This window comes from Xiphias gladius, chromosome 23, assembly GCF_016859285.1.
Source record: "Xiphias gladius isolate SHS-SW01 ecotype Sanya breed wild chromosome 23, ASM1685928v1, whole genome shotgun sequence".
Taxonomy (NCBI): domain Eukaryota; kingdom Metazoa; phylum Chordata; class Actinopteri; order Istiophoriformes; family Xiphiidae; genus Xiphias; species Xiphias gladius.
This window is the reverse complement of record NC_053422.1, coordinates 11,471,082-11,497,812: the sequence shown is the minus strand read 5'-3', so window position 1 is coordinate 11,497,812 and position 26,731 is coordinate 11,471,082. Positions and strand designations below refer to the sequence as shown.

Below are 26,731 nucleotides of genomic sequence, written 5' to 3'. Positions count from 1 at the left end.
ACTATATTCGGGGGAAAAAAAACTGAAATATTTTGCTGACAGTTAAAATTAGCCAAAGGACTCTCGCCATGAGTCCTCACAGCCCTCAAAGAAATGACTCTCTAAAGACCATGCGGCTCTTGTGCTTTTTGGGAGACATCGAACACACAGAAATGTTAATAACATCAGTGAGTGTGCTGGTTCTCATTACATCTGCAGCACAAGGCAGCACATTGTAAGCCCGGGCCCTGCACAGCGATGTGGGCTCCACCGTCTTTCACATGAGTCGATTTTACGTCATGGCAGTGCCTAGCGGGGCAAACTCCCCTGCTCACGCCGACGTGCATCACGTTACACGAAAACAAACTGGTTTTAATCGCAGGCAACAGTTAGCCTGGGACCAACTTGAACACCCACTTGAGGGACCCTTCAAGCAAGTTGGTACCACTTTCTGTAATTGTAATCAATTTTTTTTTATTACTGGCTAATAACACTTTTACTAATGCTTTATAGATTAGTTATAAGCCATTAATAGGAACAGCTTTCGGGCTGCCAGATTGTGGGACATCCTCCTTTAAAGCAAGTTCATTTGATTCATTAGGGAGACCTCTCCAATAGCCTGCCTATCCTCTGGAAAAGGGCTGCCGGACATCTGAATTATCATCCATTTATAAGCAGATCATTAAATTTATTTTACAACTGTAGACTTTTATTAATGACTTTACTTGCAGCAAATTGAGAAACCTTTAGTACTTGTTAATGGTTTACCGACATTTATAACTGCATAAGGTCTGAATAGAAAACACACTGCCATGTTTTTACCAAAACATTTTATTTAAATGGGGGCACACTGATGCCAGAGAGTCTTTATTTAAACAACAGAACTGGAACTTATACATTTTTAAAATATAATTTTAAAAAGCTCCTTATAACATGAATATTAAAAAAAAAAATTCTAATTTTTTTGGACTATATTAAGTTTTTTAGACATATAAGTAGCAAGTCAAACTCTATGTATATGTTAACAAATGGTTGTATCATAATAAGTCTGCAGCTGTAAAGGTTATTAATCCCTTTATTAATGGATTTTGGTCCAGATGTGCTGCAGCCCTTTTTTTTCAGAAGATAAGCAGTCAAACTTTCCATTGGAGAGGTCTCCCCAGTGAATCAAAGAGCCGGCTTTACAGATGAGCAAAGTGTCAGGATAAAGGAGGATTTTCCACAAAAGTTGCTCTTATTTATTGCCTTATAACTGATCTATAAATTAGGATTAGTAACCCAATAATCGAATAAATCCTGCAATCAAAATCTTACTTTATTAAAATTATTATATGCAAAATGTACTTATTGAAAGCTCACAATACTTCCCCCACCACTGCCAGTAGGTTAAACATCTGCTGCAGGCCTCTGAAAATTGAGCAAATGTTTTCTTAGTTCTGTTCAAATTCACTTACAGTTTCAGGTTCACATATTAATCTCTGTTGTTGGTTTTCACAGTAAACCCAAAGGTTCGCAGACACGTTCCTGTATATCAAAGCCAACAATAGAGTGTATGCATTCGGGTGTTTATTCAGGGAGCAGCACTGAGCCCACAGAAAAGTGTAGAATAAAGGTGAGCAGGTGATAAGAGCTAACAAGGTGTAGGCATGGCAGCCAGATATATGTTTGTACAGTAGGTGCAGATACACGCCCTTTTTTAGTGCCACATTATTGACCCTTAGGTGTCACCCTCCTCCAGCAACTGCATCACATTGACCCGTGCCTCATAAAGTAATCATCTTCGCTCTGTCTGGCTGTCTGGAGCTTTTTTTGCCAGGTCAGGTAGGAGTTTTAGAGCCGTTGAGAAACAGACAGTGCTGCCGAAGCGAAGCGGGGTGTTGCCAAGGAAGGGACAGCGTGCAGACGCTGCCATTGTCTGCCAAGTCTGTAATCACGCAGCCTCATGTTGGCAGGGCAGGGCAGGGCAAAGACCTGCCAACCACACAGAGATTCAAGAGGCCTTTCAACACCAAATGTCGGCCGTGTCCCAAGATCTGTCCGTCACGTTACACTGAACCCAAAACCCCTTGCAACACCCCACTTCTCCCCAAGCATTAAAAAAATATCATCATATCTAAACACCCCGTGACATTAAAGTCCAGATTTCTATAAAGCCATAAGCGTGTAGCATAAGCAGATTTTATACCGCACATTAAACGCTACTCAACATTTAAGAATAAAGTGGACTCTGATACTTCACACTCTCACTTCTGTAAATGTCTGCTGCGCATGATGAAACAGCACATATTCCTCACAACTTGGAACCATTTCAAATCTGCAGTGCACAGACTGAGTGGTAACAACCATTTGCTCTCAGGTTTCCCAATGCATTAATGGGACTGGGGAGACTTGTGCAGTGGCAGCGAGAGCTGTATTACAGAATATCACTGTCATGGTTCAAGCCTTTGGAGGTTTCTTTGGAGAGAGTGTGCAATCGCAAGTACACATTTTAAGCATGAATCTGAAGAGATGTCACTCATTTACTGCAAGAAATATCTGTCTAAACAAATTATTTAGTTCTATATTCTACTCTTTGCACTTTCTTCCTCCTGACCTCTTAAAACTAGAATAATGTTACCAGTGAGTTAAATAAATCGTAGCGTCAAAGCAACAGTTTGAAATTTTGAAATATGCTTATTCCTTTTCTTGATAAGTTACTGTAGATCGAGAAAACCACTCTCTTGTCTGTACATTAAATATGAAGCTACAGCCAGCCGCTGGTTAGCTTAGCATTAAGCCTGGAAACAGAGGGAAACACCCTGGCTCTGTCTCAAGTTAACAAATTTCGTGTACCAGCACTTGTTAAGATCACTGATTAACACGTATCTTGTTTTACAGCGGGTCTTGTGCAGCACTATTCATTGGCCTGGGGCAGTAACTTCATGGAGTCCCTGCTGGTTGCCTGGAAATTTGCTAAAAGCCAAGCAATTTTCAGGCACATGAACCCTGTAAAAGGGTGAATTGTTTTTATTTTTCCACTTTGGTTTTTGTACAGATTAAACAAAAAAAGATATAACACGTTAATTAGTGAGATTTATGGCGCCTTGGACAGGCTAGGCTAGCTGTGCACCCTTGTTTCCAGTGTTTATGCTAAACCAAGCTAACCGCCTGCTGATATGAGAGTGGAATCAATTTAATTTTTCTAACAAACATACATATTTCCCAAAATACCAAACTCTTGCTGTAAACCTACAATAAGTTTTGGCCATTTGTTAGAGCCGTGGAAGATTTTCTTTAAAAGACTCTGACCACAATTAAACACACAAAACACTGATAGGGTTAAAGTGAAATATATTGTAAGTTACAATAGAGGAACCAAACAAACCTTATCACAAGAAGTCAAAGGAGAGTCTCTCAATAGAAAGAGTCTTACAATCATTTTTATTGTGTTTCTTGAGACAAAGAACTTAGTTCCAATTGGTTATCTTTACTTCTACCCAAACACATCATCCAATCGGATAGAAACATATATAATGTTCAGGCGCTGTCCATGCACTGGTCATAAAGTGAAGCTCAGACATAGCTTGGCTTATTTCCATTTATGGTAATATATAGCCGCACCCCCCCCCGAACTCATAAAGCATCCGTCTAAGGCCCTGGGAGAGACCTTGAAACTTCTAAAGGAGCATCACCAAAAGTGGATAAATGATAAACCAACTTTTTCTCCACAGTGGCAGTTGAAACACGATGTGACCACAGCTCTGCCATGCTCACCGGCTAGTCTCTCACCGTGGTGTACGCTGGATTTTTAGGGCTTTTTCACTGCGAACGGCTGCCTGCTGCTGCCGCCGAAAATTATGCTACAAGGGCGGTCAGAGTCAACCAAGACGCTGAAGTTATGGGGCGGACAGCTAAACAATGAGCTGAAACGTGTTATAAGGCTCCGTAAAGCCGAGGGGAGCTGCAGGTTCAGGTGATAATTATTTGTAGGTACATAATTTCGAGCGACTTTCAAGTCACATTGTTTTCACATTGTCATGTGATATGTTGTAATTCTAGAGATATAGATTACAGCTGCTTTAATTTTGGACTCAATAACAGAGTAAATGACCAGTAAATATGTAGATTAGTTTGCCGTAAAGAGAGAGAGTAAAAAAACCCCTTTTCGACTGAAGTTCTCTGTGTCACCAGCTGTCACCAGTTTGGTTGACCCAGTTAATCTGAGTGGGCTGAGGCACGCTGACCAGCACAGCCATTTTGATTTGCAGCCATTTGTATGGCCCATTGTGAGTGGAAACAGCAGAGGACTGCAGGCCTCTCACCACAGGGCTCATGCAGCAGTTTTTATGCAAACTCTCTGCCCTCGGCATCCTCGCCGCTGCTGGTCAGGGGAGCATCGGCTTGTTTGACCATGTCTGCCCTCCGCTCACTTCCTGGGTGCCCTTCATCACACGACAATCTCTTAATCACTGCTGTGCCTTTGAGAGAGAGAGAGAGAGAGGGGGGCAGAAAAAAAAAAACCCTTTGCGAAGGGATTGGCTGCTTTTGGTGGAGCTGTTGCTAAGGGGAGGGTTTCACTCGGTGATGGATAGATGTGGCAGCTGATGGGGGCAACCACTTTGAGCAACATATACATCAATTTAATGTTTCATTTATACTCCACTGCCATCGTGTTCAATGTGACAGAGCTGCAGAAATCTGTGACTGATATCCTGTAAATCTCCAGAGATTATAAAGATCATGTTCTCTGTGCCACCAAGGTGCCATTTATTTTTTAATCAAGTTTATTGTCTCAAAATAAAATCTTATCTGGTAGGTGATTGCACTTTACAGCTTTTTATGGCCCTCTCAGCTATTATTCCCACAATTTCAGATGATTAGCAGACTGTAAATGTCAAGAAATTTATCAGATTAAGCAGCGAGTGCAAAAATAGGTTGTGGACTGATACATCCAGACACTTTGTAATGCATGTGACAATATAGGCACAAATGCATATTTAATTGTTTTGTAGTTTGTCTTGAGATAAGCTAACCTAACCTATAAAAAGGGAATACGGCCAAACGCCAACATTGCCATTCAAAGTTTAGGTTAAGTTGAATTGCAATATTTTGATGCTAAATTGCAACGACAATCGAAAAAAAAAAAAAAAAAAAAAAGCCACAACACAAAATGTTTCTACATGAGCTGCTATCAGAAAAGGCACCAACACCTCCAACATCCTTCCTGTTGACAGTGACAAAAGAAACTGAGCCAGAAAATAAAGTTTCCAATTATTTATTTCACTTTTACTGCATTTCTGCATCAATATAAAATTGGTTTTGAAATATCCCTGGGACAAACAGATGAGCCATTTCCTCATGAACACCTTAATGAGCCACTTAAGCAGACAGACAATGGCGAGTTAACTGAACAGGGCATGACAGTATACAAAAAGTCAAGGCACACCATGTTACAGTAACACCAAGTGGAAAGTTTTAAACTTCTGCAGGTAAGAGCCCTTCAGCTCAGCATTAAAAATCATCTCATTCTGTATATTTTAAAAAGGAGGGACAGAATAACCAGCATTCAATATCTCCTACAGGCAAACTTTTTATTCACAATCAGACACATCGATCTGGTGACAAGTGTTCAAATTTGAAACGAAAGACAAGGGGGAGGGCGAGTTTCTGCATAAACCAGAGCTGTGCTTCATTTGGACTTGGGGTACAGATTCGATTAACCTCCACCGAGCACGACGTGTCGGCCGCTGCGCTGACAGGCAGGCGCAGGTAGACGTGTGCTGCGGGCGTCACTGGCTTCAGGTACGTTTGGTCTGGGGGGGGAGAAGAGGGAAGTTGGAGTGTCGCTACACAGGAGTGAGAAGTCACATAGTGGTTGCCCTGGTCAGTTCACTGTCCATTGAGATCTATGATGAAGAGATGGGGCCCTTCAACACATCCCATTGTTGCAAGTCAAGCAGTCAGGGGTGGGGGGAGAGAGAGAGAAAAAAAAAAAAAAAAAAAGCCAACATCAGGGATTTCTATCTCATGAAGTTTCCTCCTCCGATTTCTCTCTTGTATCTGTTGGTGAGGTGGTCTGCTTGCAATGTGAGCTTGGACAGAACTCCGAACAGTCCTCTGAGGTGATAGTGAAACTGATGCTCCAGGTCCGAGTTGTCGTCCGGGAGCAGGTCCCCGGTGACCGGCTGCTGCTCCTCCTGCTTCACCGCCATCTCCAGGAAGCTGGCGCCGCTGCTCATCTCCCTCTTGATCAGGCCCCACTCCATGTCGTTCTTTATGGACTTGAGGAGCAGGTAGTGCTCGTACATGTCCCTCTGCTTGTTGGGACACGGCGGCTCATTGTTATTGTTTGCCTCCACCTCGCTGGCCGCCTGCTCCTCCAGCGGCACGTCGCGCAGCAGGCTGGGCACCATGATGGTCTCGTCCATGTTGTTGGCGGCGGCTATGAAGCGGTGCATGACGTTGATGAGGGAGTGCTTGTTGCTGGCGGAGTCGCTGCTGATCTGCATCATTTTTCAAGGCTTTAGGTTGGCTTGGTTACAGTGAAGAGCTGGCAGGTGGGGCTGTTAAGGCAGCGCTGCTTGATGTTTCAGGAGGTGGCTGATCTGCAAGGGGAAGGGAGGAAACATGAGGACGCAGGGAAGGTGCACGCCATTGGAAATGCAGGTTTACACACTCAGCATGGACAGAAAAGGTAACTACTCATATCCTGCCCCCCCTCCCCATTAGAGTCCATCCAGGTTGCAGGAAACATGATGAAATAGAGGCAGCTTGTTTCTCTTCTCATCCACTGAGCACAAACCGTTTTCAAGCAGCCAAAAAAAAAAGAAAACCCCACAACATCTCGACTACTACGCGAACCACCACCTTCAAATTTTTGCCGCATTGTAGTCACATCAATATGACCTTGACTCTCCGCCACTGAAATGGTCGCGAGTCCTCGCTACGGAGGCTTTGATTACAAGGATGCGCAACTGACCTGAACCACGAAGTAACCTGAGGAAAAGCTTTCTTGGCGTGCTGGTTAGATAAACCAAGTCGTCTCAGGATCAGCACACCGCCCGCCGGGAAGGAACATGAAAATTTCCCCAACTGACTGCCAGCTGACCCTCGCCTTTATACCGGAGACGCCGGGTTGGGGGGTGGACGAAACAAAAAAAAAAAAAAAGTCAGAGCCGATTGGGCAGCACGGAGGACGTAGGCGGGTTCAAATAGCGTCTGATCCAAACCCGACCAATGACAAAACGCCTCACAGCTGTCAGTCAGATGTACGTTTTTTTCCGTGATTTGTCTGTAATTAGCTGCACCCTGTTTGCTTCTCATCTTTTCCGGGGCCGTTTCAGATCCTGAAGGCAACACTCGTACAAGTGTGCGTAGTTAGCGGGGGTGCGCATTGTGCGTCAATCGTCAGGATTTGTCAAATGTGTAGTATAACAGGTGTTTTTCGCCTTTGCAGACACACACACACGCACACACACACACACAAAGGAAACGAAGTCATGCCGAGTTGTCTTTGGCATAAAAATGAGAAAGTCCACAATGAGCTTGTTCTTTTCTGAAACTGCTTCCGTTTAATGTTGCGCAGCACTGCCACCTGGTGTTTAGACTCTGTCAGCTCAGCGCTTTTACAGCGATAACTTTAACCCCCTCTGAACATAAACCCACCATCACACTGATATATATATATATATGTGTGTGTGTGTGTGTGTGTGTGTGTGTATATTTGTATGTATATATATGTATGTTGGTATGTATATGAAAAGATATATATGTATATATATCTATATATATATATATAGATATATATATATATGTATATATGTATAGATATATATATATGTATATATGTATAGATATATATATATATGTATATATATATGTATAGATATATGTATGTATGTATGTATGTATGCATATATATGTATATATGTAGGTATGTATGTATGTATATGTATAGATATATATGTATGTATGCATATATATGTATATATGTATGTATGTATATGTATGTATATATATATATATATATATGTGTATGTATGTATGTATATGTAGATATATGTATGTATGTATGTATGTATGTATGTATGTATGTATGCATATATATGTATATATATATATATATATATGTATGTATGTATGTATGTATATCAAACTGTGTATCTGAGTCTGATGACCAGCCTCGGGACCAGGAGGTTGGGGGTTCGATCCCCGACTGGGGCAGAAGTGAAACCAAACATCGTCTGTCAGGCCGTGAAAAACAGCTGACAGATTTCACGCAAAACGTTACAATCCTCATCATGTGACAATTCGTGGCCTAGAGGTTAGAGAAATGTTTTCCCCTCGCTCAACAGCCACGGCTGAAGTGCCCTTACCCCCCTTAACTACCCCGGGTGTGTGTTTGTGTGCTCATTGCTCACTGCTCCTAGTACGTGTGTGTTCACTACTTACGGCTGGGTTAAATGCAGAGGTCAAATTTCCTGTGTGTGTAAAATGTACTTGGAGAATAAAGGATTCTTCTTCTAAGCTCGGCTTTCTCTGCGGTAACGAAGGCAGCTTCCCTCTGAGCTGTGGAAAGACCAGTTTTCCTCTCAGTCGTGGATTATGGGGAGGTCATATATCAACATGCTGCTGTCCCCACTCTGAGGCCCCTAGACTCCATTTACCACTCTGCCCTCAGGTTTATCACTGGAGTTAATTATAACACTCACCATTGCTACCCTTATGACAAAGTTGGTCGACATTCCCTGTCTGAGAGACGCTAGAAACATTGGCAGTTATGTATCGACAAAGCAGTCAGTGGAAAACTGCCTTCTTCTGTCTCTTCCATGCTGCTTTGGCACTCTGGCCCATACTTAACGTGCTCCAGCGTGATTGGTTGATGCTTCAGGAAACCATGAACCACAACTGATCTGGGAAAGACCGCCTTTGCTGTCAGCGCAGCAATTTTAATGGAATAATCTGCAACGTCAGTTAAAAATCCAAACATTACGCCTCCCTGCGACTTCAAGAACGTTCTCAGTGCTCGCTCTCGCCCTGCTTGTGACTGCTTTCACTGAGGCTGCACGTTTTACATTGTCTAAACGTGTTTTCTTTTTTATCAGTGTTTGTCCTTCCTTCTTGCCTCCCTGTGATTTATTTTAACTGTGAGCATGGTGCTGCTGTGTAAGAGCATGTATGCTCAGCCAACCTACGCTGTATAAATGAAGAAAGGGATGGGCGACAGAATCCACAGTCCTCGTTTTGTGCCAACATGTTTTGATAATTTTATCTGAAACTCATAAAAGTCCTCAGCAGTCTGAGTTAGTCAGATCAAGTGGTAATCTTCCAGAGTTTCAAGTTAAAACATTCCTTCTTTTTGGTACTATCCTTCCACTACAGCTCAGCAGGGAAAGGCTGTCGGGGGGAAACAAAGGGGGGGGGGGGGATTTTGCACTAGAAAGGCTGTAACTTTGGAAGGCATCCACTTGACTAACTCAGCCTGCTGAAGCCTCATATTAACATCAGAAAAACACATTTCAGCAGGACAAAAAAAAAAGCCTCTGGATTTTGTCCCCCATCTCTTACACTGAAAGCACGGTAGGCCAGTATGAACATGGCAAATGATTACAGCAAGTAGAACCTGACTCGGTGTTCATATGGTAACCGACACTGTTTTCAGTCGATGTTTAAATAAACATCGAGCGAATTAAATACATCTTGTGTGATTTATGGTGTTACCTCGATTAGTATAATCTTCGTTTCTGGGCTCTGTCGTAACCGAGTGAAATGAACAGTGAATTCCTGTGTGATCATACGGTACACAGCCATCATTTTCTTTCTCAAAAAACGTTTTAGGCTATAGACATCTGAATGCACTTATATTTTTCTCAAATAGTCACATTATTTGTAGACCTATTTTCATACCATTATTGACAAAGGTGCCAAGGCTTCTAATCCAAATAAATTAATACCCACAGCTACTACCGACACAGTGCACTAGATTATCGAAACTTTACATTTAATACTGTCCTATCCTTAAATATTATGCTGATGTTAAATTAAAAGTTGCCCTGCATATTGAAAAACTATATGCCCTGCACATCTCGTATTTTGTATGGATCCCTCCCAAGGGCCCCAAATAACTGAGTCATGCTCGTCTGCCCAAAACATCTACCTCCGCTGTGGCACAGACACATCCTGAGCTGCCTTTGGTAAAGATACTGGATTTCATCTTTATTTTTTTTCAAGTATTTCACATGCATCCACAAAAGAGTAACAATTTAACACTGGAGACTGTGATATGAAGGTGGCTAGGCAGCTGTAATTGGCACACACGAACACAGGCTTTCAACAATACTGGCCTACACGATCATTAACGAGGCTCCTCTTCCACACAACTCCGAAGTCCTTTCCGTAAATCACACGTACTTGATTTCAGGGTGGCGACCTCTTGTTTCCATCTCTCCGGTTAAATAGGTTTCACACACGGAAATTCACTTAGTGTTGCAGAGAAGATGAACATTTATCAGCTTATTGTCTAGATTTCATCTGCTACAGACTATTTATGGCTAAATTACAAAATAAGGCAACTGCATTATACAAAGACACAAGAAACTGGTAGAGTCAAATGAGAAAGCAACACCTATGTAATGACATCTATGTTTGATGGAAATTCCCCAATTAAATCCCCGGAGTAACACTGATCTCTGAAAATGTTTCTTTAGGTCAAACTACTCTGCGGGTATTGTCCCTTTTTGATTTTCCTTTTTCGTGATTCCCTTCTGCTTGTTTGTCATTGGTGAGACTGAATAAAAGAAGCAGCAGTGGGTTTTTTTTCCCCCTCTCTAAAATGGTAATAACTAACACGCATACAAACACAATGTTAAAATCACAGGAGTATCATTTAACTCAGTTTTTGTCAGGAGCTGCCCATCAGTAACCTGCAAACACAGAGAGAAAGCAGACAGGTTGTTATAATAACAGCTAATTTGTATTTGCATTTGAACGTTAGATCATCAAATTCCTCCTGCAGTTTCTTGGGCAACAAAGTTCACAATCTGTGTTTGGCACAATCTGTATCTGATTCATTCTCCCAACGAGGAACCACAGTGCTCACTTCCCTAAGATTCAATGACTTTGTCGATAAAAAGTCTTACCTGTGGGAGGTCACTGTTAGACCATCTCATACTGATTGTTGGTGATGTATCGAGACAAGCAGCAGGCCAGGAATATTCCAATGAGCTGAGAGGAAAGACATGAAAAAAAACAAAACAAAAACACAAATGGTCAAAACGCAGACACAATTCCAATCAAGATACACCAAATTCATCTTTAAAAAATTAATTAATCTTCTTGTATGAAACGAAATGAGTGCATAGAGCAACCAGGTCAGTGCTCAAGACAGGTTATCAGTAACTGTAAACATAAACTACTGTATTTTGTCTAAACAACTTTTTCAAAGTGAAACTGAAGGTCATAGTTGAAGTTATTACTCGCTGTAAATGTTATTTGATTCTGCACAGCGACTATCTGGTTCAACGTTGACCTGCTGTACCGAGTTTTACAATGTGATGCTTGATTTCTTTGCTTGCTTTCAACATTCATATCATCTAGGCTGTCACAAAGTCATCTGTCCAGTTGCTGCCCAAGTAGACTCCGTCTTTGTCAGTGCAACCCCCACATCTCAACAATAAAATTTGTGAGTAAAATGTTCCCATAACCAGTAAGAATGATGGCCAAAGCTACAAAAACTAGATTTGATGTTGGGAAAACTAATTGTACTTGAAACCACCAGAAGCACAACATGGCTCCGTTTGTTCTGAGACAAAATATCTGAGAGAACAACATGTGATGTACCTGGAAGAATGCAATCCCAAAGGAGATCCCTGCGATGATGCCCAGGTTGGCCTCCATCACATGGGTCACCAATGCAAAGCAGCCCTACAGAGCAGAAAAAGAAAGATTTATAAATGGCTTTCAAAGTTTTTCTACAAACCCAGCTGGACAGTTTTGGATGTGCATGTTGCCAATACGCACTTCATTCACTTCACAACATGACTGATTTGAGGCTTCATAATATCTAGCGTCGGCGTGGGCAGTGAACTCACCGTCGTGTACACCTCTTTCGCAGCCTTGTCGAGGTCCTTCAGGGTCTCCGGTGAGCACTTGGTGTTGTCTTTACAGCAGCTGGCAGGGATCCCCTTCTCTTTGAAGTAAGCCGTGCTGCTCCAGTCAGTGTAATTTTTCACCCCGCAGCATTGCAACTACATAGAATCAATCCAACGACAAAATACATGTAACAAAATTCTTTATTCAACAGAAAAGTGGGTCGGAAAGCATTTTTAAGAATGCAAAAACAACAAAAAAAAAAAACAAAACAGCTGAATGTTGGGTTTCTTGCCACAGCACAATGAGTGATGTCACTGCAGATGTTTTCGATCACCTATTGGGAAAACACCTGCAGTTACAAGAGCAACTTGCTCGACATTTTAAACCCACAGAGAGAGCTGCAGCAGTGCTTCTCTGTGGTTCAGTGTTTAGTTACCCTCTGAAATATTCTTATATAAACACGAGTTTGTTAGTTTGTACAGCGAGACGCAAACAAAGTCAGATAAAAACGAAACTGTTAGCGCGGTCGAAAACCCCTTACTTACAGTCCTCTGGATGGCGTCAACTGCAGTGCTGCTGCTGCTGGTGCTATTGTAGGACTTCACAGCGTTTTTAAAGCCACTGCCTAATTTGGCTTTGATCTGGTGAATTCAAAACAAAGTAGAACATATTTAAATGGGCTCACGTGATCCGTCTGTGAAATATTTCATTGCTTTGCACCAGTAACTCACCTCGTGTCTGAAGATAAAGCCTGAGATGCCTGCCACAAGCTCAGCCAGGAACACCACGGTCAAAAACATGGCATACTGAAGAAACAAAACGAGGGAGAAAAACAGTTATACAAGGTCACATCTGAGGGGGATATTTCAGGGGTTACTGTTCCTTCACTGACCAGTTTGAGCATCCATGGGCTGCCGCGGCATGTAGCGAAGCAACCGAACAGTCCGAAAATAACAATGGTGGCTCCGGTCCCAATGAGGACATATGGTGCATTGGTGCTCTCCTCAGAAGCCAGGGACAAGTAGGCCTCCAGGCTCACCTTCCCCCACACCCCGACTGCCAGCAGGATCACGCCTGTGAACTGAAGGAGACGGCAGGGCGAGTCAGCTCCAGCATCAAAGAGCCCCACAGAAAGACCAGGAGGGTTTTTATGGCCGGGTCTGAGACAAAACCTAAGATTAAAGGCTCAAACCCACCTTCCTAACCACCCCGTGGTTCAGTAGCATTTTATCAAATCCAAATCGTTTTAAATGGTCAAATCTACGGTTTTGCTGTCGATGACTTTAAGTAACAAAACTGAAGAATCACTTCATGTTTACGAGCTAAAATGCGAAGATTAACATTCAGACAAGTAAAACCGTCAAATTAATCATGAACTAAATTAATTGTGAGTTTGTCATTTTTCAACCAAAAATGCCAAATATTTGCTGGTTCCAGCTTTTCAAATGTGCGAATTTGATGTTTTTCTTTGTCATATATGATCACAAACTTAATATCTTTGGGTTTGGACTGTTCGGACTAAACAAGCAATTTGAAGATGTCTTGTGATGTTGTCTGACATTTTATTGACTAAACAATCAAATATATAAATCAAGAATATACCTGTCTCGCCTTATTCGATGATGAAAATGATCATTAGTTGCAACCCTGACTGAAATCCAGTCTTTTACACCAGTTAACTTCCTCCATCATGTCTGGTGGAAACGCTCTGCATGTCAAATGTCAGGTCTCCTAACACAGCTCTAGAAAATATTCATCTTTGCTGCGTAGCAAGCAGTGATCATGCATACACAGCTCCTCAGATAGACCAGTGATTTGCACTAAATCTGGCAAATATCAAGGGTAGGTTTAATTAAGAATCACGATGGGCTGAATATGAGAAAAACGCAATTTCCATTATTGATTTCCTTTATTAAATCTACACTGTTCCTCGGGGGAGGAAGTGCAGATGAAGGGGAGCGTATGAGTTAGAGGAGGATATTTAGGCCCCGAGACAAGATGCGTACCGTACAAAGTCACCGTATAGTTGCTGAACGCTCCTTGCACTTGTGTCATCCATAAGATACACGATGCACATGCTGCAGATTAATTACCTCTCAGCGTTATAGGAAAAAGACACCTGGTGTACCCCACTAGCCCCAGCCTGCTGTGCTTCAATCGTCTCATCATCTTTTCCTTTAACACCGCCCACATGAGTCATTAGCCTGAGGGGAGGCATCAGCTCAACCAGCCAAGAGCAGTAAATTGTCAGATAAAAGCACTGACCTGAACTTTGTGTTAGCAGCCGCCGCAGCCTGAGATAGCTGTTTGCCCAGTACAAAGATTAACAGGAGGAGCGATAAGTGCTCACTTTCGTCTGAATACAATCTCGTGTTTATTTTCCTTACATGTAGTTGGGGCTGCAACTAGCAGTTATTTTCGTGATCAGTTGTTCTGCTGTTTCTTGTCTCGATTAATCGTTTTGTTAATAAACAGACAATCAGACAATAGTGAAATTGCTTATTATAATTTCCAGCAGCCCAAGGTTCCTGTATTCATATTGCTTATTTCGTTCGACCAAAGCATCAAATTGTAGCTGCAACAATTCATCTATTAACTAATAAGTCAATCAACAAAAACTAATCAGCAACTATTTTGATAAGCAATTAATCTTAATCATTTTTCAAGTAAAAATACTAAACATTTCTTCGTTGCAGCTTCTCAAATGTGAGAATAGATGACCTCTCTTTGTCGTATGTGATCATGAACCCGAACAAATCTTTTGAGCTTTGGACAGCTGGTCAGACAAAGCAAGACATTTGAAAACGTCACCTTTAGCTAGAGGAATTTGTACTGGCATTTTCACCAAGACCAAGCAATTAATCACTAATCAGCAGATTCACTGATAATGAAAAAAATCATTGACTTTAAGCCCCACATCACATCCTGACATCGGAGAAGCTGAAATGAGCAAACGTTTGGCATTTTTGCTCAAATTGGTTAAAAGATTAAATTATCTTACAATTTGATAGTCGTTGCAGCTCTAAACTGAATATCTTTGGGGTTTTTTTGGCCATTTCTGACATTTTATAGACCACACAATGAGGCTACATTAACAGATTTTTTTTTTAAAAACGATGATCAAAAAATAACGCGTAACCGATTCATGTTCAGTCAGTCGACGTCGATCGATTAACCGACCGCTCGTTGCAGCTTTACGTTACTCATAATTAATTTGGACCGTAGAACAACAAGCGAGAGAGCGAGGGTTCAATCCAGCCCTCGGTGGATAATGTGTCACTTCTAAACGGCCCGGTTACACCGTAGGTTGTTTAGGCGAAGTGCTTTTCTCGGTCACTGAGACAAAAATATCTAGCGGCTACTTTCCGAGTGGCTGAACGACACAAACGTCTGCCGCGGCGTCCCCGACGGTCGGTACATTTTCGACAAAGTGGTTCTTTGCGTCCACACAACACTAACTCCACTTCGACCCCACGGGCATTTGTTCAACGCGTTTAAACTCCCTGCGTTTTTTCCTCCGTCCTGATTTGAGGAGGTGATGTAGTTAGCCCCGTTGGCACCGCCGCGGCTTCTAGCCCATTGTTGCTCCTTTAGCTTGTTGTCCCCCATTACATGTCCTGCTACTCACCCAGAATATGAGGCTGTAGGAGATGAGGAAAGTCTTCAGGCAGGTAATCACTGGCTTCGTCTGAAGCCGTCGAGACGGCGGCGACATTGTGGTGTTTTTGTTTTGTTGTTTTTTTTTTTTTTGTTTTTTGTTTTTTACTTTGGGCTGAAAGAAAGAGAGAAAAACTTCACTTCACAGCGCCCTGGAGGAGAGATGAGGAGGAAAAAAAAAAAAAAAAGGAAAAGAGAAAAAAAACAAAAAAAACTTCGGGGATAAATCCAAGACGAGGGGCGGAAGTGTCGTCACTAACCCAGGTTCACTTTCCTGAGGGGACTGAGTCCTCCGCGCGGACCAGCGTCGAGTCTGCAGCCACGTCTGAAACGGATCACCGCCGGGCTCGGATTTCAAAATAAAACACGCGCTGAAAACAACTGACTCACGTGAACCCTGACAGGCAAAAAAAAAAAAAAAAAAAGGGGCCATGTTAAAGAGGCTTTCCTCCTCGTTATCAATAGCTTATATCAATGCAAAATGTCTCTAGTACAGGTTAAAAAAACATCTGCACTTATAATCAAACTTCAGTAAAGTATAATAAGCAAAATGCACTTAAAGTATCAAAAGTACTAGTTCTATTTTTACAAAAGCCCTGGAGTGGCGTATTAATATAATTCTTATATACACTCAGTTGTCAGTTTATTAGGTACACCTAGCCAAAACTAACGTAGTCTACTACATCATTTCTGCAATAAACCCTCCAATAATGTCCAGATTGTGTTGAAACTGCGTCGTGCTCATTTTGGCGGCTGCGGCTTGTGGTGCTGCTTAACTGTGTTGACCGGTGTTTCTATTATTTTGTCCACCCCACTGACATCAGCCAGGGAAGGTTGAATAACGGAAACAGATCTCTGTATGATGTAATACAGTTCAACAATTTTTGGCTTACTATGATATATGATATAAAAAAAACCCTAAGTATTAATTTTACATTTTTAAGTATTTATATTATTGTATTATATTATGTTGGCGATAACGTAATGAGGTTAAAATCACAAGACATCTAAGTTCCCATAAATAATGGCACTACAGAAAAGAATAATTCACCAGAGGAATAAATCATAAGTATTGTAATCAGGGGGAATTAATAATGTTGAATCACTGCTGATCTCATTAGCCACACCATCAGTTCCAAGGAAATATGAGAGGGAGGGATTCTCCCCACTGACTGTCGACCTTTATCTGTGTGTAGACCCGTGGCCCATGTTAATCTTTACTCTGGTCGTATGATTTATGCGAGGGGCTCGGGTTGCGACCAAATGGCTGGAGCGTCATGTTTTAATGCAGCGGTGGGAGGACGCACACAAACGCGGGAGGTCCGGCAGTGCCACCAAGTGGTTGTTGGTGTTTGATGGTGAGCTAGAAGGATCCTTTCTTCCCCCCCCAAAAAAACCAAAAAAAACCCCCCAAAAACAAAAAAACAAAACAAAACTGCGGAGACTCTGACGGGAGAAGAAGAAGTGAAGTTTCCTCGTATCAGCTGTTAACTTTCGCTGGATTATAACTTTGTACTTTTGTCTATTTTTTTATTTTATTTTTTTAGAGAGGGGGGGGGTGGAGGATTTTGGACTCCGGGTTCGGAACCCCACAAAAACCCGAGAGAGCAACCTTGGTTTTCCAGTTCCAGGGACACCTTTGCGTTTCTGACATGCCCCTAAACCGCATCGTTGCTGTGCTCATCGTGTCCTTCGCAGGTGAGTTCGTGGGTCCAAACTGTAGAAGAAAGAAACCTCATTCAAAGCTTTTCGGCGGAAGACGTTGTCAGATCATTTACTCAAGGAAAAGTATGAACGTATTATTGGAAAGATGTACTTTAAAATACTTGTATATTACAGTATATTATTGGATTATTGATGCAGTCGTGTGTAGGCAGCATTGTGCTATTGTAGTTGGTTATGGTGCAACACTTTTTTTTTTTTAACTGTTTCATAAAAGGCTGCAACCAATGACTATTTTCACTATTGATCGATGTGCTGATTTGGTTTGGCCTGTAAAAAGTCAAAACACGGAGAGAAATTCCGCCCAAAAAGCCCAAAGCGACATCTTCAGACCCACAAGTTACTCGGTTTAGTGTCAATTAAGGCAACGAAAAGCGGCAAACTCTCATGTTCAAGGAGGTGGAACCATTAAATCTTTACGCGAAAAAAAATAGTCACAGATTATTTTTCTGTCCATCGACTAATCGTTTTAGCTCTAATTTCATATACAGTTGAGTAGTTTAATCTATAGGGATGCATCAGATTCTATAAGATCTTCATATGTAAAATCTTAATTTGTAAAGTAACTAGTTACCACAGCGCTCAGATAAATGTAGTGGAGTAAAAAGTATAATGTTTGCCTCCGAAATGTGGTCAAATAAAAGTGTGAATTGGCTTGAAACAGAGATACTCAAGTAAAGTGAGTATTTCAGTAAGTAAGTCAACAGGATTTTTAAAATATGTCATGTGTAATGGATTGCTAGACAGTTGAAGACTCTCAAACATCAGTCTTCCTTCCCTGCAGTTGGGAAATACCTTCATCTCGGGAGTAATAACAATGGTATTAGATGCAGATGTGCGCACTTTTTGAGGTGAATGGGTGAATGCAAATGGAGCCCACTCCTCCTTTCAGGGATGAAGAGGCTGGGATGCAGCTCCTCCACAACATCTCCCAACACGCAACTGGCCGCAATCCATTCAAAATGAATTTAAAATGCTGAACTCCCTCTCTCCGGGTGCTTCTCTCTGCTTTGCTGACCAGGCAGTTTAATTACAGCTCGGCTCCAATCACTGGCTGTTAATTACTGAGGAGCCCCCCTCCCCTCTGGGCCGAGTGCGCTCAAGCCCTCGTTTTAATCTTGCAAGACAATGACGTGACCTGAGATCCACACAGAAGCACACATGAGCTCAGATTATGGTGGAGTGATTGAAAGGATTCTGGTCATTATCTCTGCTTTGTCATCAGATGAAACCCCAAACAGGCGGCATCTGTCGAACTACACACAGTGCTCTGGGGGGGGAGTTATCCCTGCTGCGTGGACTCACTCTGCCAACGGTGCGAAAGTCTCTGTGGTAAAGTCAGTACTGAGTGGTGCCTGATGTACAGTCTGTGTCAGCGTCTTGGTATTCTGCACCCTCTAGTAGCCAAGTGTTGGCAGAAGTATTCAGATCCTTTACCAGAGTAAAAGTACCAGTGCAACAATTAAAAAAAAAAAACATAAAAAAAAATATATATATTTTGCACTTTTGTCTAAATCTTTGCTTTTTTGTTATATGCTGGATCCTTTTTGGGCCGTAAACATGGATTTAAATAAACAAATAAATAAAATAATCAGAGAAGTTTAGAGGGGAAATCTTTGGTGACCCTGCTCACATCTCAGACATATGCAACGTGACAAAGGCCCCAACCAGACCCTGCTTTTTGCAGAGTTTTGTTCTTCCTTTGTCGTATACAACAGTGACAGTCCGAATGTCTTTGGGTTTTGGACCAGTGGCCGGACAAAACAAGACATTTGAAGAAGTCAGCTTTGGCTGTGGGAAGTTCTGACAAGACTATTTTCTGACATTTTATAGATAAAGAGATAAATTGAGAAAATAATTGGAAGATTAATCCATAATGGAAATAATCATTAGTTGCAGACCTACAAGCCAAATCCATATGAGACCCACAGACAGATTATGAGAAAATGGGCCCCTGGGCAGACCAGCAAAAGTACAATATTTTCCTCTGAAATGTGGTGGCGTTGAAGTATGAGGTCGTATAAGATGGTCAAGTAAAGTACAAGTATCTCAACATTTTACTGAAGTATAGTACTTGAGTAAATCCACTTCATTACTTTTCCCCACTGCAGTAGTTTTACCTTCATGTAATAATAATACAAAAAAAAAAAAAGATTTTCAACTGTCAAGCTCCTGAAGGAGCGTCTGTTGTCTGTCTCTCCTTCAGCCCTGCAGTGCAGACCATGAGACTGATGAGCTGAGCTTGTTTATTTCCTCTGTGGCTAATTCTGTGTAAGGGGTACTGGGGAAATGTCACTGAGTGGAACATTGGGCTCATTATGAGAAAAAACGCTGATGGTAGGTTTAACCCGCACATCACTGGAACAGGCCGGAGCGGCTTCCAGAGTAGGGAAGCCCAATGTGCCCAAGTTTTATTATTATTATAGGCCGCGTTAAAGTGAACTTAACATGGGCTGAGGGCAACTGTGCCAGAGAATACGCAGAACTGAAACGAAGCAAAGGAAGCAGTACAGGAACTGACTCAAGACGGGGGGTGGAGGTTGACAGACTGGAAAGTTTGGCCCCCTTGGTTTCTAAACATGGAATCATTTCCGGGAATTTCAAAACGGATAATGTGCCTGAACCACAACTGCTGAGGAAGGGGGATGGCGGTGAAAAGGACTGAGTGTGGAGACAAAATTCCCAGTGAAGGCCAGAGTACAGTACATGAACCATGCTGCTTATTACATTGAAAGAGATGAGTAAGAGGGACCACCGCCAAGTCAGTAATGAAAACACGCTGTTCGTCCTAACATGTGGCGAGCATGCTATTGTCGAGTGAGAAGTTGCGCAATATAATGAGGGCCAGAAAACACTACAAGATGAAGCCTAACATTCTGTCTCTCCACTCACATCCACATTATTTTCTGTCCCTTCAAGAAAACAACACAATCTGTGCACCATTTGCAGGATTTCCCCGTTTTCTCGCCCTGCTCTCAGGTTAAAAACCCCTGAGGAGTTCCCGTCGGAGTCACTGATTGCAAATCCAGGTGTCTGCGGACGGGAATGTTACTGAGCTCCTGTGAAAGGAAACCTGAGAAGGAAGATTTGGAAATGAGATTGTGCGGGGAGAATCACTTGCATGTCCACCTGCCTCTGCGTGACCTTTATATGCCGTAACACTCGGGATACAGAAGCTTAATGACACTTAATGTTTGACTGACCAGAAAACCACGTTTGACATCTTGGTCACATAAAAAAAAAAAAAAAAAAAGTTAACAGTTTGTCCATCATCTGTTTCCACATGTCTAACAGTTTTTTTTGTTGTTGTTGTTTCAGCTGGCTCTGGCACCACAGTACTTGACGGCCACAATGAATTTACAGAGCAAGACTACACTCCTCAACTGGACTACAAAAGTGCGTATAAAAACACACACTCACTGAGGGTGGGCGATACGATGATATATACAGTACCATCAGACAGTATTAGGTACTACTTTGGACTGTATTACCATTCGTACTGCGGAAGCTATCCCTTTAACGCCTCTGGTATCCAAGCATAAGAGATTTTGACGCAATGTCTCTATAAGTTAGAAAAGATAGATAAGAGATATAAACTGTATGGGATGTGTTCTGTAAAATATGATTTTTTTTTTTCTTCAAAAACAGACCCTCACTGGTGTCATTCTGTGAGGCTGACCAATGGCGAGGTGAGCTGCCACTCTCCTCAAGGCAGGGCCTACAGGAGCACGTTGGGCACCCGCTGCGAGATGAGCTGCGACCGAGGGTACCGACTGATGGGGAAGAGTTCGATTCAGTGCCTTGCCAGCCGCCGCTGGTCTGGGACCTCTTACTGCCGCAGTACGTAGACACTTTGTGATATTCTGTGTCGTCTCAATATCAGCAAATCTCCCATGTAAAGACCAAAACCAACAGTGAACTGATCCTACAAACAGGCATCGTCTGTGTATCCAAAGCCTATTACAGCTTACTCCTCTGTACCATTGAGCTCCATTGTTATTTATTTTCAGTGATACACATACGGCATCCTGCTAATACAAAATGTGTATTAATCCACTGCTGAAAATAGTCCCCATCAAATGCAATATTTACATGTGTTTGAGTAACATTTGCTAAAACCTACAGTGCCCAGGTAATTAGGAAAATAATAATCTTGTGGAGGAATGAATGGGCCTGGGGTTGAGACTGGGGAAGTTGGAAAGTATTGCGAGAGGGATCAACACATTGTTGGTTTTGGTCTTTCATGGGGTTTGTTGACAAGAACCAAAATATAGAAAATCACCAGCCTCAGCCTTTAAGATTCTCTGGTTGTTTCCACCCCCACACTCAATAGTCTGTATGTGTTTGTGGTGATGTTTCCTCAGAGATGCGTTGCCATGTGCTGCCCCTCATCCCACACGGCAGATACACCTGCACTCAAGGCTTTGTGGTAGACTCCAGGTGTGACTTCACCTGCGACCCCGGCTATCGCATTGAGGGGGAACACTCACGCACCTGTCAGGACAGGGGGTCGTGGAGCGGAGCGCAGCCAGTTTGTTCCGGTACGTCAAAGTCTTATTTTGCAGATACGTGTAAAGCTAACCAGATGTTCTAACTTGTAAGTCTTGTGCATAATTTGTTGAACTGTCAACTAGAGATTTAACTGACTGCCATAACATGGACCTAATTTAGTCCCATCTGTGTTGCTCTCCAGTTTTCCATCATTCTTTCATAAGCCCACTTCTCTGTGTCTGCTCCGACAAAAACAAGCATATTTCCTTCTCCCTCTGTTCTTTGGACTAAATCCAAAACAGACATCTCCTCTGTCTTTCAGTCTTCCTATTCCGCTCTGTGTGACAGCTGCTGTTATACTTAATATTGTTTTTAATTTCCCAACTGTTTATTTCAGATACTGATCCTCCAAAGATCAAGTGTCCTCCGTCCAGACTCAAGGTCGCCGAGCCCGGAAAACTCACTGCCAGGGTAACCTGGGACCCCCCCGCTGCTACAGATACTGCTGATAAATCGCTCAAGTATGTCACTCCTTTCCTTTGCCTCCCTTTCCTGTTCCCTTTAAAATGGCATTAAACATTTGGTCTTCACTTGTGTCTCTGCAGTGTAATATTAGTGGGCCAGGAGCCAGGTACTGACTTTAATGAAGGACCAAATATTATCCGATACAAAGTGTACGATCACGCCAGGAACAGAGCTGCCTGCAAGTTTATTGTCCGTGTTGAGGGTAAACTGACAAACCTACATTTTGATTTATGAAATGAGTTTAAATACTGCCCATTAACCTGAAGACAGCGTTATGACTTACAGCAGGACACATTTTTTTTATTTCCACGGTGTTCTCCTTACAGTGCGGAGATGTGTACAACTATCTCCGCCTCTGCACGGCTACCTCACCTGCTCCTCTGATGGCAATAACTACGGTGCGACATGTGAATACCACTGTGATGGGGGATATGAGCGGCAGGGGGTATCTAGTCGTGTCTGCCAGTTCAACCGCAACTGGGACGCACGCCCTGCTGAGTGTGTTTGTGAGTATTGAGTCTGCATGAACTTGCTTTTGAATTTGCTGCATATACAGTACGTACTAGTGGCGGAAGAAGTGCTCAGATCCTTTACTTAAGTAAAAGTACCAACACAGCAATATGAAAATACAATGCACCATTGCAATTAACTATCTGCATTCAAAGGTTTACTTGAGTAAAAGTACTATGAGTAGGAGCAAAATGTACTTTAAAGTATCAAAAGTAAAAGTATTGGCCCCTATGACTGATAAATTATAATATAAGAGGGTTTAAATGCAGGATTTAATTGTGACTGCTTGTGTGCTTGTAGCAATGGAGATTAAATCAGATGTGAAGACAGCCTCGGATCTCCTGGATCAGTTCTACGAAAAGAGGAGGCTGCTGATCATGTCTGCACCCAACATATCTGACCCTGACTACCGACTGCAGAACGTCATGATACAAGTGAGGAAAGCGTTTGCCCAAAATGGCAGTGTCTAAGGAAGTTTAACAAACATCAAGAGTCTCAAAAACTGTTTTCCTTGTTTCTACCAGAAAGCAGACTGTGGATTAGACCTGCGACATGTGACCGTGATCGAGCTCCTGGGCTCCCCGCCTCGCGAGACAGGCCGCATTAAAGAGAGTCTGCTTGGCTCTGCAGTCATTGAGGGTTTGAGGTAATAGAGATACTTCATCACTTAGTTATTCAGCAGTTTCACGGTTCCTTCTGGGGGGAAAAAAGAAATGTTAATTTGGTTGAAAAATTCCATCCTGACATGACTTAATATAAGTCCTATTCACATTGTCAGTACGGAGTTTTTTCTCCTCTTTAATTTAAATGTCAGGAGCCTTCTAATAAAAAGGGAATCTCTTTTAGTTTGACATTAAAAGGAAAAAAAGTCCACTCGAAAGATTAACAGTGTTAAAAATAGCATCTCAATAACTTTTGAGTAAGGGGCACTGCTCACTTTTTCCAGACTGGAAAATCTCTTCCTAACTTTCAGTCTCTACACGGACACACAGCTGAGTGAGGCACATTCTTTGAGTGTAGTACAAAGCAGTCTGGGAAATGTAGGCAGCCATTACAGTAGAAGTAGTTGAGAGAAGTGTATACATCTGAACAGGGTCATTCTTTGGGACTAATTGTCGAAAGGATATTCCCATAAATGAAGGCAAGAGAGCATTACAAAGAGGGTCCTGGAAGCCATCAGCCATCAGATTAAAGCTACGTCGATCAATATCTTTACATTAACAATGGATCAAATGACTATTTGTAATATAAAAGGGTCGCTTGTAGCAGCTCAGTTTCCCTCAGATCTGTGTAGCATTTTAAAGTCTTTCAGCTCATTAGCGTCGTTTCCAGGCGCAAGCAGTCGGAAAAAAGATTCCTGACAGATTACTGACTCGCTGGTGCACATAGTGGAACATTTAGCTGCTGGTTAGCTGGTGGAGAAAAAATGACTAAAAAGAGACTGAATGATGGACCATAAACAGTCACATCAGTTTTATTTATATAGCCCCATTTGTATGCAATATATGGGAAGAATATGGATCTGGGAGGATGTTAAACAACTTCCAGGTGCCACCAAAGAGACAGGACCTGAGACATACGACCACCTCTGCACCAGTGCAACATACATAACTCCAAATAAATTTGGTAGTGCTGGATGTACGGTATAGGCAACTGTTTGTTAATATGTCATGATATCAACTTTACAAAGAGATAATGTCAGTATTGTGTTTACAGCTTGCTCCGCTGTCATCACGTGGCCAGATATTAATTAAATAAAAATAATTGTGCTGTAAACCTGCAATATCCCATTCTTTTGGCCATGTCGGGACAGCACGATACAACACCAACATTTCATCACCTTTTATGTTGATATGGTGAACAGTCATTTATTTACACAATGCAGTTATGGAGCAACATCAACATTCCTTGGTTTGGAGTCATGCTTCTTGGCACCTGATGAATTTTAGTCCAATATTCAACCTCTTTTTGGCTTTTTTTTTTTTTGGTCTCCACCAACTCCTGAGGGAATTATTTGGCTCTTAAGCCAGTAAATGCTCCACTATATTCACCAGCTACTCCCTTACAAAGTCATTGCTGTTTGGTTCCAAGCAGGTAGTGTACAGTGGGCTATCTGAGCTCCTCGGCCTACCCTATACACTGACTCGCTGACTGATAGTTACACCATTGGTCAGCCGAATGCCACGTGACTGAGCGCTGTCGTTAGACCGTGGGGTCGGCCGGCCGAGTGTTGGACTTAAACCATTGGCCGTTGCTCTTTCGCAATGAACTGGCGTAAAGTTTGTATTGAGTCATCGGCGGGTCTTTTACAGGCAGTGTTGCCAACTAAGCGCCTTTGTCGTTAGATTTACCGACTTCTCACACCCCTTTAGAGAGTTTTCCTCAGAAAAGCACCTAGCGACAAATATAGCGGCTTTTTGGACAAACCTTAGCTACTTTCCGTAATAGGTAGTCGCCATTATAGCCCCGCGAGCGCGGGGGTGGGCTTTCTGTCTGCAGGCACACCTCTCTATGTGTATCATTCAATTGGACGCACGGCAGCTGACACAGACGTGAATGAGCCTCCAACTCTCTCTCTAAATAATAATTTTACAAGTAAATAAAGCCAAAAATCGCAGCGCAGCCGTTTTCTTTAACTCATGTGTATGGTGATTTTGTCAGATGACATCGCAGTTATAAAAATCTGGATTTTAGCAGAGCAGCGCAGCAGCTTGGAAATGGCTGGCCCGTGACTGCTGGTTAACATTTAGTCTTCATGGGCCGTGTTTCAGTCTCTTTCATATTTGTTCCGTTGTCTGAGATCAGAAACAGAAACACATGTAAGTGAGAACAGCTTTATTGGGAAATCAGCTGTATTAAATTACTGTATATGTGAGCACAGAGAGTAGGAGAGAAGCAAACAGATAAAGGGTGGTACAGCCATATACTAGGTTTTGACCTAGTCGTGTTTTAACTGAAAACAGCTACCTGCTATGGCCGAAAACAACGCTATTAGAGCAGTGAGAGTGAACCAAAACAGCAAAGCCGTGGGATGGAAAACCTAAAAAATGAGCTGAAAAGACACAAAAAAAGAATCATAGGCGCTGGGCATTATTATAGATATAGTAATTGTTGCCGCTTTATATCAAAGTATGCGATATTGTCCCTTTAATTGCTGCATTTTGTTTCACTGCAGACAAGCATTCAGAATCTCCAGATCCTACTTCAGCATTGTGCTACTTGACAAGCTGGGACTGGACCGAGAGCGCTTCATTGCCCCGATGGCTTCAGATGAGCTGTTCTCCTACATCGACAGCTTCCTGCTGGATGAAGAGGAACGAGAGAGGCTCGAGCTCCACAGAGACTTCTGTGATTAATTTAATAAACCCCTTTGGTTGCCACAGTGATAAACTCATCAGTATTGTCATCACAAGGTGAAAAAGGGAAATTGAGACAGAAGCCCGGTCCAAAGGAACATTAGGAAGGAAAAGAGGACACGAAGGCAGTTCCCTCATGTTCAAATGTGATCATTATACAACACTGAAGTGATAGCACTGTTTTCTCTTTACCAGATAATCAGCTGTGGGACATAGAGGCCACTACAGATACAGAAAACATAGTAGACAAGGTTAAGGGAGAAACTATCAATAAGCAAATGCAGATTATCCAAAGATACCCTGTTAGTAACCTGATACTTAAAGTGAACTAAAACACCTAAAATGATAACAAGCAACCATTGCTACAAAAGACTACTGAGGAGCACTTGCGTGGACAGATAATTTAGGAATCCAGCTGGTAT

At 42.3% G+C, this 26,731-nt stretch overlaps 3 protein-coding genes across 5 annotated transcripts; 1 reads left to right on the top strand and 2 right to left on the bottom strand.

The window, feature by feature from the left end:
• Positions 1 to 5,530: 5,530 nt before the first annotated feature.
• mid1ip1l (MID1 interacting protein 1, like) lies at positions 5,531 to 7,068 on the bottom strand. Its single transcript, XM_040118996.1, has 2 exons — positions 6,938 to 7,068; positions 5,531 to 6,563 (listed from the first exon to the last, which is right to left on the bottom strand). Exon 2 carries the CDS (start codon positions 6,468 to 6,470, stop codon positions 5,979 to 5,981), a length of 492 nt encoding a protein of 163 aa, XP_039974930.1. The 5' UTR covers positions 6,471 to 6,563; positions 6,938 to 7,068; the 3' UTR covers positions 5,531 to 5,978.
• Positions 7,069 to 10,152: 3,084 nt separating this feature from the next.
• On the bottom strand, positions 10,153 to 15,823 carry tspan7 (tetraspanin 7). Its single transcript, XM_040119202.1, has 8 exons — positions 15,677 to 15,823; positions 12,941 to 13,129; positions 12,780 to 12,854; positions 12,594 to 12,689; positions 12,048 to 12,203; positions 11,797 to 11,880; positions 11,097 to 11,181; positions 10,153 to 10,880 (listed from the first exon to the last, which is right to left on the bottom strand). The coding sequence occupies exons 1-7, from the start codon at positions 15,761 to 15,763 to the stop codon at positions 11,113 to 11,115; spliced, it is 756 nt and encodes a 251-aa protein (XP_039975136.1). The 5' UTR covers positions 15,764 to 15,823; the 3' UTR covers positions 10,153 to 10,880; positions 11,097 to 11,112.
• srpx2 (sushi-repeat containing protein X-linked 2) lies at positions 15,204 to 26,335 on the top strand. Of its 3 annotated transcripts, XM_040119198.1 has the most exons (12): positions 15,204 to 15,350; positions 16,902 to 17,063; positions 17,253 to 17,403; positions 20,746 to 20,823; positions 21,076 to 21,267; positions 21,792 to 21,968; positions 22,316 to 22,439; positions 22,524 to 22,645; positions 22,770 to 22,949; positions 23,254 to 23,387; positions 23,478 to 23,599; positions 26,129 to 26,335. In XM_040119198.1, the coding sequence occupies exons 2-12, from the start codon at positions 17,061 to 17,063 to the stop codon at positions 26,307 to 26,309; spliced, it is 1,464 nt and encodes a 487-aa protein (XP_039975132.1). In that variant the 5' UTR covers positions 15,204 to 15,350; positions 16,902 to 17,060; the 3' UTR covers positions 26,310 to 26,335. The 3 variants fall into 3 exon arrangements, with proteins under 3 accessions (XP_039975132.1, XP_039975134.1, XP_039975135.1); XM_040119200.1 differs by having other exon boundaries at positions 16,902 to 17,403; XM_040119201.1 differs by lacking the exon at positions 16,902 to 17,063 and having other exon boundaries at positions 15,204 to 15,458.
• Positions 26,336 to 26,731: the final 396 nt, after the last annotated feature.